Source organism: Gossypium hirsutum, chromosome D11, assembly GCF_007990345.1.
Source record: "Gossypium hirsutum isolate 1008001.06 chromosome D11, Gossypium_hirsutum_v2.1, whole genome shotgun sequence".
NCBI classification, from domain to species: Eukaryota; Viridiplantae; Streptophyta; class Magnoliopsida; order Malvales; family Malvaceae; genus Gossypium; species Gossypium hirsutum.
The window spans coordinates 61,864,264-61,873,851 of NC_053447.1; the positions used below are offsets into that span (position 1 = coordinate 61,864,264).

Here is a 9,588-nt window from a genome sequence, read left to right on the forward strand (position 1 = left end):
TTATAGATACCATATTAAACAAGAAAACACAAGAATAACATTAAAAGAAAATGTCAAACTTAGATACCAAATAATGTATTAAGCCTTATATAATGTTGATTGAATTTTTTTTTTTGCCAAGATTGAATTTAGTGAAGGTACTTTAGATGGAATAATTGAAAAAAATTATGGAAGTGTAAATTTTGAAAGATAATTAACGAAAATAAAATATTAAAAAAGAGTGTGAATGATGAATCCAAAATTTGAAGGTGATAATGAAAATGAAATACCATATACCACTCGAGAATTAAGTGCCTTTTTAATTAAATAATTGTAATTAATATTTATTTTCTTTTCTTTTCTTTCATCAACCGAATAGAATTTTGATAAGTGGATTTTATTTTATTTTATTTTATTTTATTTTATTTTATTAATAAAAGCAGAGTTAATTGTATAGAAATTCTTAAATTATGATTTTTAGTTTAAATTATTGATGTTATATTAATTAAGTCTTTTTGTTATAAAATCGTTAATTTAATCATTTAGTTACATATCAAATTTTATGTAGCTAAATCTAAAATAAAAAATTTAAAGAAGTAGTACGTTGTCGTATAATTTATAAAAGTAAAAACTAAAAATAAAGTCAACGATAAAGCTTCTATAAAAATTTCGAAAACCTCAAAATTAAGGTTTTTAAAACATCCATTTTTTCTTAAAATTTTTAATTTAAATTATATCACTTAAGATATAATGTGTCATTCAAATTTAATATTTTAGTAATAGAAGGATCTAATTAATATAACTTCAATAGTTAGGGATGTAATTAGAATAATTTGAAGTTTAGGGGCCAATATAGAATGAAGGTCATAATTTGAGGATGCTTTTGTGGAATTAACTCATAAAAGAATGTTTTCACAAAAAAAGGTAAACTATACCCAAGGTTACTAAACTATTAATAAGTTTACTTTTTAGTCACTCAACTTCAAAAAGTTACAAAATGGTCATTAAACTATTTGAAAGTTTTCATTTAAGTCATTGGGTTGTTAAAATTATTGTTGTACGACACTATCTGTATTAATTGAAAGTTCCCATTCTCTTTCACTTCTACGGGTAAGTTTCTTTTTCATGAAATAATTTTAAATGTCACTAATCTGCAAACCAAAATCCAAATAGCTTTCTTCTCTGATTTTCAACATTGACAGTCATATTGACTTGTATCTAAGGTACGTTCTTTTACTCACCAATGGATACTGATTCACCATACCGATTGTTGAATTATCACTTGAAGCTCGCTAGCTAAACTTTTTTTTATTTATAAAAAAGCTTAACAATCCAATGAAACTTTTAAATAGTTCAATGACTAAAATGAAAACTTTTAAATAACTCAGTAACTATTTTGTAACTTTTTTAAAATTAAGTGACCAAAATATAAATTTATTAATAGTTTAGTGACCTTGAGTGTAATTTACCCTTAAAAAAGGTTCCTCCTAAACCATGTCGTCTATGGAAATTTTACCGTTTTAGCAGGACGTATCAATGTCTGAATTTGTCGCCTAAATTTGCAAAAGATTGATCCACTTATATCATCCTGAACTATTGTCTCCTTGGTCCTCCTTCGTTTATAGTTATAAGTTTATACAACAAAAACGTGAGCTTAATTGCGCCCCCACCCCCCCACCCCCCACAAAAAAAAAAAAAACAAAACAAAACAATATCATGGAAGATCAAGGTTTCCTTCTTCTGTATCACTCTCATGAAGGGGCCAACTCGACTGCAACTCATATGGAGTCAAAGAAAGTGTCTTGATGATCTTTTGCATGCTGTGTTGTCGACTAAAGTTGGGTTTTGGGAGGCTTTTCCATTTGTTTAGGCTTCGATTGTTTAGATTGTCCTCAACTGAATGCATCTCAATGCCTCCTTTCACCAAATGAGCTGAACCTCCTCCTCCTTCTTCTTCTTCTTCTTCTTCTATGGCCTCAGCTGATTTTTTGTTATTGTACATGAGATAGAGGATCAACTGAGCTGAACCCAAGATAAAACCAATAGCATTTGGCACCTGTAATTTTTTTATGAAACAAACTTGTTATGGTATGAGGAGATTAGAGAGGAAATGTGGGAAAAGAAAATGTGGACTTACTCCAATGTAGATATCTTTCACAAGCAATGCATAAGCAGACCAAACACCAGCATTGAGGAACAAGAAAAATGAGAGTAAAAATGGCATGTACTCCACACTCTTCGTCTTTATCACTGTCCTCTGTTGGAACATCAAAAAATTATGCATCTTTCCTTGGAATGTAGTTTTAGTAGGTAAAAGTTTTATGGGGAAACTTAAACTAAGAGCTGAATTGTATTTTATCCATTTACTCAAAAAATGGATAAAATAATTCCCTGTACATTAGATTAAAGAGCAAATCGGTCTTCTATTAAAAATTATATCTATTTTTACTGTTAAAAACTTATTCCTATATGTCAAAATGAAGTACACGTATTATGTGACATTTTTTAGTTATTCCGTCAACCATGCCAGTTTTTAACAGAAATGATTAATTTGCTCTTTGAATTAATGTACAAGGACTAATTTGTCTACTTTTTAAGTAAAGGAGGCAAAATGCATTCTGACTCTTAATATAAGAGCCTATATAAGAGCCTATATGATACTTTTATCAATTTTAGTATCACTTATACTGAATGGATTTCAAGGGTTTGCAATCAGTCAGTTTGGTTAAGAAACTCACCATGACAGATAGAGGCGATGCATACATGCCAATGGTTAAACCAGCACATATGATTCCCACAAAGGTTAGCCTCATTGTCCCATGAAATGCCAAAAGAGTCACCGCAATGGCTGCTCCAAGAAAACCAACATCCAATATAGCTACCAACTTTGCTGTTTTAACCTGGAAAACAGCACATATGTATATATATGAACCATGTATGGTTCAGTCAATTATTTCATCGAACAACTTAAGAGGAATATCACCTTCTTATCTTTAGGGGCATATACGAGGAAGAGTATAACATAGACGAGCTGAAAGATGGCACCAGCACCATTCACCGTCACAACAAGTAAACCATCTGGATTCATAATTCCATAGAAAGTCCACAAGCTAGTGCTCAAAAAGGTTGTTATGTAAGGAACCCCTTTGTAATTCTCAGTTGATTTCTTCTTTACCACCCACCAAAATGTTTTTTCTGGAAAAACAAACATAAACCCAAAATTTTGTACTAAGTCAAATACCATGTCAATTTGAAGTATCAACTTTAGTGTACCAGTGGAGATATGACCCATTTGATAGTAATATATATGTACTAACTTCGTATGCAGGTATAAACGTCATGATGATGTCTATATACAAATGGACATATATGAACATACATATGTCCAACACATATCTGTGACGTTTAATCCGAGTCCGAGAAATATAAGCAGAAAGCCTGATGCAGAGATGGTGCATTTGTAGAGAACTAGTCTTAGAAAATGGCTGAATTTTACTTACATGGGAGAAGCAAAAACCAGTATTGAAATTATATTGCCTGCAAAAAGTTGAGTAACAAAAAATCAAAATCATACGATTTGGAGAAAGATACACAAAACCCGACACTGATTAAGGCTGTTAGAGAAAAGAACTAAACCAATAATGCCAATGATGAAGCTCAAGCTAGCCATTGAAGCAGAGGATGGTTGGAAGGAATGAAGAGAAGGAGGCTATGTTGTGTGGTGGGTGAATGAAAGATGGGGAAGAAGCTATAAACTCTTTTTGCAACATAAGGTCCAACATCAATCCATGTTTAACACGTTTTGGTCTGAAATCGTTATCTAATTTGTACTTTTGTCGAATTGTGGACCATCTCTTGGTTAAAACATGATTTTATGTCTTGAAAAGCTTTACTATTTTCCATGTTAGGACAAAAACTTCCATCTCCCTTTGAACATAAATTCATTTCAAACACAAAAGATTTGGGGAGGAACGGTCCAATTAAATGGTAGGTGTGAAATATAATAAATATTTGAGATAACTTGAAACAACATTATTTGGTCATAGGGAATGGATATAAACCTTTCCTTATTTTTCTTGTTTATTTTTTTACTTTTTAAGATTAAGAAGTCAAGTTGAATATGCCTTTACCATGGTAGCTCAACAACAAATGTAGGCCTAACTAAGAGATCTTAATCTTATCCTAAATTATTGTAAAAAATTAAACACCTAAATGAAATTATCAATGTCAGGGATGGAGGGCCATGATATGTTCATGTTGACATTTGCTTTTTATAAAGACTTGACACATCGCATATCTACATTGATATATGTGGGCGTGGGGGGATGGTTTTTGGTTCTTCCCATCAAAGAGGACAAGCAAAGCAACGTTGTAGAATAGTTGGAAGTGAAGGTGCTAATTCTGGTTGAACAATTTGATTAGATTTTTATGTTTTCGTATAATGGTAGGACTTTTTCAGTAAGACTGTCCTCATCAGTCATCACCCTGCCGACAACTATTCATGCATGGTGAATTAACATCACATGTTAGTAAGGTTATAAACTATCATTTTCGAATCACCTTTTTGGTTTCTTAGTAATGGGGATCTCCTACATTGAAAATCTTTCATACTTAACTTTACACACAAGAATTAACTATGTTTGCAATACTTAGAGAATTAATCGATTAAAATAATTTCAATACAAAGAATAACGATTTAAACTCTATCTCAAAATTCAGAAATTTCAAAAATCATAGTTATCTCATATACTATGTCAATTGATATATATTCCTACTTTGTTTGTCACAATTGGAGAAAATTTTTTGTGTAACTTACCTTTTTTTCACTTGATTTATTCAAGATTCATTTCAAAAGTTTAAAGATAGCCTATAAACCTGCTTGATCAGTGATAGCTATCTTGCTTACAAATCTCTCTAAGTAGTGGTCACAAACCTTATGAACTCTTTTTCTTATAATAAATTTCTCACCAAAAGCATGAGTTTCATTAATAGTATCACGTAAACAAACATAAAACTCAAATATAGATTCAAATTTAGATATTTTTAAGGTATCAACCTTGTAGTAAGCATCTAAAATTTTTATGTTGCTTCCTAGATATCCTTTTGAATTCTTGTGGATAAATTACATTGAAAATAGCATACATTGCCTTCCAGTTGTAATTTGCAACCTTGTCTTCCTCTGTAATTCAAGTTGCTTAAGGTTTTGGTGTTTTTTCAATAATTTAAGGTGGTTTTCACCCCATTAACATAACTTTTTAAGCTTTTTCATCAATTCATTTATGAAAACTCTCATATGTGCTTTCTAATATGAATAGTGTTAGAGTTTGTGTGACCCGAATCCTGTCACTTGTTGAAAAAATAAATACAGTGGCAACATCCACTCCCGCGGTACGGACTATTCCGCACAAATTGAGTTTGTATAAAACTATACTTCTACTATTTGACTTTGGTTAGAACAGAGTTTTTTAACCCTTAAATTGATGTAGTCGAATCTCCTCTTGCATCATTCGTTTTTCCATCATTAGTGAATTTCTTCTCCTTTGCTCGTGGTTTTTTTCCCAATAGGGCTTCCATATAAAATTGGTGTGTTCTTATCTTTTCTTATTTTATTGTTTTGCGATTGTTCAACCGTCATTATCGACGGTTATTATAACAGATAGTTTAACCCATCTAACAGTGGTGGTCGTGTGGTCGATTCTCCTTTTTTCTCATAGCTTGTATTTGAACTTATTAGACACAGAATTATCACCAATTAAATTAGGCCTTTTTCTCTTACACTACCGTAGTGGCCACAACAATAAAACTTTGCACACAAAGATTATTAATGCAATTTAGACTTAACCTACATCTACAAAATCTTACTCAAAGAACCAATTCACTAATATAACCTCGATACAATGAGCAAAAATTTTAGCATAATCCCAACACTCTCAAATTGCAACATCACTTTTGTACATCAAAATTTAGTTTTGACTACCTACTATCTCAATCACCTAGTAGTAGGGACGAAGTTAGAAGTTTATTTTTGGGAAGGGGTAAAATTAAATTATAAAATTTTAAAGGGGTTAAGGTGTAATTTTATTTTTATATATGCTTGTTATTTTAGAATTTTAAAAGAATTAAACTGATTTTTTTTCATCCTTGGAAGTAAAATATATTTTTACCATTAAACTAACTTATAATTTAAAAAAATTTAAGGGACTAAAAAGAAAAATTTTCATTTAAAGAGGGGTTGCCCCCCTTGCACTGTCCTTACCTAGTAGGTAAATTAAGTCAAACAAAAATGACAAAATACTCTCAAGAACAAATAGTTCCTTATTTGAACAAATATGGGAAAACTCGCCCAAAAACCTGTTTGTACAACTAAAACATCAATGACTATCATGTTATCCTTGAAAGCATGCCTTATCTTCAATCATTTATCATCCTATATGCTAATTTTTACTATACCCATATAGGACATTTGTCAATCCCTAATCTTATTAGTGAAGTCTAAAAATCCGATTGACAGTGTACCAAATATTTTTCTTAAATAAAATACATACCATAAATCTTATTAAAATTAAGAAATTTTAGTTAAAAATATATATTATACACAACTAATCCAAATTGAGTCTTACATTGGTCCAACTATATCAGCTTCTCATGGCATAAAGAGGCCGATTAAAGCCCCAGCTAGACGAAGCCCAACCAAAACCCAAGTGTCTATTATCATCTTCTCCCCTTTTGAGTCTGTCGTTACCAACGCGTGGGCGCAACGATTATGCGTTGCTCTGTGAATTGATTTTCAGATTCGGACTCCAATCAAGTGAAGTGCTACACCCAGCGGCAAAGGTTTTTCATTTCTTGAGATCCCAACTCTGATCCCTTCTGAAATCTTTGCTTTTACAGTTCTCACCAAGATGTTCAAAAAGTAAGGCCTTTTTCTTGGTTTGTTTTTAATTCCTTAGCTTTAAGGTTCACGGTTTTGCTTATCTATAGTTCTGTTTTCAATTGAGTTGCTAAGATGCAAGAAACCACGATTTCTAGTGAATTGTTTTCTATAAAGGAAAGTTTTTGTATGCTGTAATTGGGTTATGGAATATTGGTGGTGCTATGCAAGTATTTTAATTATTAATGCTTTAGAGGATGCGTAAAGCTTTGGGCAATAATGGTTGTCCGTAGGTATAGTTTAGTGATTGTTTATTAATGCCCAATGTAACCAAGTTTACAGCCATTTTCTACAGAATTGTAACCATTCAATTACTAATAGCTAAGATATTTTATGCTTAGGATACTATCAACGTTTCAATTTGGTGTTTTGAGTTATGTGTAGTTAGAATGCCAATTTTTCCATATGCTGTAAATGTCTCCCCCCCCCCCCCTCTTTTTTTTGTAGATTTTCATCTGAAGATGTGTCTTCACAAAACCAAGTCAAAGCATCTGTGCAGCGGAAAATTCGGCAAAGCATTGCTGAGGAGGTATAAAACTAGTTTATCTCATTATTTTGGTTTCAAAAATTATGATAACAGTTAAGCTTTGAAACTTGTTTTTGTTTTGTTTAATGTATTGATGCCTTTATGCAGTACCCAGGACTTGAGCCTGTGTTGGATGATTTGCTTCCGAAGAAGGCCCCTTTAATTGTTGTGAAATGGTCTGTTTCTCCTTTACTATTGCTTTGGCATGTGTCCCTGAGACATGATGCTAACAGTTTCATTCGTTTGCAGTCAAAACCATTTGAATCTGGTATTGGTTAATAGTGTTCCACTATTCTTCAATATTCGTGATGGACCATACATGCCCACTCTCAGACTCCTTCACCAGTGTAAGTATTTCATCATTGTACTTGTACCTTTCATAGATTGTAGCTTTGCTACTTCATAATTGGGTCTTTCTTCTGTTTTGACTTTGATCCTCATTTATTTGAGTGATATTCAGACAATATTATAGGATGACTATGCATCTCATTGTTGGATTGTTTACTTGACTCTTCTATGACAGCTTTGTGCTTTACTCTTATGTATCCTATTGCCGTGGAGATCAAAATATAACCATTCTGCAAATTCATTTTGCAGATCCAAACATAATGAAAAAGTTTCAAGTGGATCGTGGTGCGATAAAATTTGTCCTTGCTGGTGCAAACATAATGTGTCCTGGTCTTACATCCCCTGGTGGTGCTTTGGATGATGAAGTGGAAGCAGAAACTCCTGTGGTATGAATCATCTTCTCAGTCACAGTGTATATATTTCTTTGGCATCTTCCTAATATCTGATATGTCAACTAATCATCCATTCAGGCAATAATGGCTGAAGGAAAACAACATGCTCTTGCAATTGGCTTTACCAAAATGTCAGCTAAAGACATGTGAGTTACATTCTAGTTGTTTCTGTGCATTTCAATTAAATGGACTTCCGAACTTCAACTTGAAAAGCATAGTGTATTTCTTCCTCCTACTTGAAAGGAGAGTAACATTGCTGAGAATATGGCATCACTTTGCTAGCCGTGTTCATTCTTTGGTCGCTTGCCTTTTAGTTAAAATATTCTTTGTTTCTTTTTTGGGGGTTTAGTTCCTATCCTCATACACACTTTCTATTTCCAAACTGACTAGAATTTTCGTCCTAGCTAAATGTTGTTAAACTACAATAACTGTGTGTTCATTTCCATTTGCAGAAAGGCAATCAACAAGGGAATTGGGGTAGACAACATGCATTATCTCAATGATGGCCTATGGAAGGTATGTATACATAACCATGTCATCTCTTGATAGTATAAATCACTTGTATTTGTCTGTTTTTTTCTATTAAAGATCAACATGTTTATTGCGAGGTGTCTACAATGAGCATTCATGCATCATAGTATTTGATATTATTATTAAATCGGTCTTTGCATTCTGTTATTTCCCAGATGGAGAAGCTAGAATGAGCAACTCTCTGGGGAGAACAACTGCAATGCCATACATGCAAAAAGTTAAAGATAAACTTGAAGAAAGAAAAGTTACAATATAGTTGTGGTTCTTCTTTGCATTGCAGTTTGTCTATATGTTTTGAGATGTTTGTAACCAGCTGAAAGAAGTTGCATGATGAATCTGTCAAATCCTTTTCCCTTGTGTTTGATGTATGCCAATACTGTAGAGAGAATCTTTGTTGTCCATATGACTACAAATATTGCGGCTGGATTTTTGGATTGAACAAAATGGCTGCTTATCTCCTCTCAGCTCAGCTCCTTTAATTATCTCACCATTATTCAAGATCTTCTATGTCGTATACAAGAAAGAATTAGACCGATCAATAGGGTGAGTCAAATTGATTTTGGGTTGGGTCTAATTATTTCAGTTTATGTAAGGTAACCATTTCACCCATTCCTTAAAGTTGTTCCCCTGGCATGCAACAAAAGGAGATTCCAAACCTTTTAAACAACTTCTGCTAGAATTGGCTGACAATGGCCTTGTCTCAATTTGAGACGATACACTTTAAGTAGTTCATGTAGCTTGAGAACTTGATCCATAAACACCTAGGCTATTTGACAAGGCTGTGAAAGGATGCACCAAAGGAATGAAATGTGCTCAGTAGGACAGCCTATCTACCATAACTAATACAGTGTCAAAGCCCCTAGGTTTTGGAAAGCCTTCCA

At 32.7% G+C, this 9,588-nt stretch overlaps 2 protein-coding genes across 3 annotated transcripts; one reads left to right on the forward strand and one right to left on the reverse strand.

Annotated features, from left to right (window-relative positions):
- Positions 1–1,416: 1,416 nt before the first annotated feature.
- On the reverse strand, positions 1,417–3,757 carry LOC107927222 (bidirectional sugar transporter SWEET16). Of its 2 annotated transcripts, XM_016858248.2 has the most exons (6): positions 3,616–3,757; positions 3,480–3,516; positions 2,963–3,173; positions 2,718–2,879; positions 2,117–2,236; positions 1,417–2,035 (listed from the first exon to the last, which is right to left on the reverse strand). In XM_016858248.2, the coding sequence occupies exons 1-6, from the start codon at positions 3,647–3,649 to the stop codon at positions 1,694–1,696; spliced, it is 906 nt and encodes a 301-aa protein (XP_016713737.2). In that variant the 5' UTR covers positions 3,650–3,757; the 3' UTR covers positions 1,417–1,693. The 2 variants fall into 2 exon arrangements, with proteins under 2 accessions (XP_016713737.2, XP_040960621.1); XM_041104687.1 differs by lacking the exons at positions 3,480–3,516; positions 3,616–3,757 and adding an exon at positions 3,359–3,466 and having other exon boundaries at positions 1,419–2,035; positions 2,963–3,174.
- A 2,646-nt stretch (positions 3,758–6,403) lies between these two features.
- On the forward strand, positions 6,404–9,171 carry LOC107927270 (malignant T-cell-amplified sequence 1 homolog). Its single transcript, XM_041104688.1, has 8 exons — positions 6,404–6,892; positions 7,358–7,439; positions 7,545–7,612; positions 7,686–7,783; positions 8,034–8,170; positions 8,255–8,322; positions 8,629–8,692; positions 8,863–9,171. Exons 1-8 carry the CDS (start codon positions 6,882–6,884, stop codon positions 8,878–8,880), a joined length of 546 nt encoding a protein of 181 aa, XP_040960622.1. The 5' UTR covers positions 6,404–6,881; the 3' UTR covers positions 8,881–9,171.
- The last annotated feature ends 417 nt before the right edge of the window (positions 9,172–9,588 follow it).

Bases quoted from the DNA above. Each gene is read 5' to 3' on its own strand.
- LOC107927270 (XM_041104688.1), top strand. The intron at 8,171-8,254 runs GTATGAATCATC...TCATCCATTCAG, and splicing joins TGGAAGCAGAAACTCCTGTG to GCAATAATGGCTGAAGGAAA. The intron at 8,323-8,628 runs GTGAGTTACATT...TTCCATTTGCAG, and splicing joins AAAATGTCAGCTAAAGACAT to AAAGGCAATCAACAAGGGAA.
- LOC107927222 (XM_016858248.2), bottom strand. From the start codon at position 3,649: ATGGCTAGCTTGAGCTTCATCATTGGCATTATTG. The intron at 3,517-3,615 runs GTTTAGTTCTTT...AACTTTTTGCAG, and splicing joins CTTCATCATTGGCATTATTG to GCAATATAATTTCAATACTG. The intron at 2,880-2,962 runs GTGATATTCCTC...GCTGTTTTCCAG, and splicing joins ATGCCCCTAAAGATAAGAAG to GTTAAAACAGCAAAGTTGGT.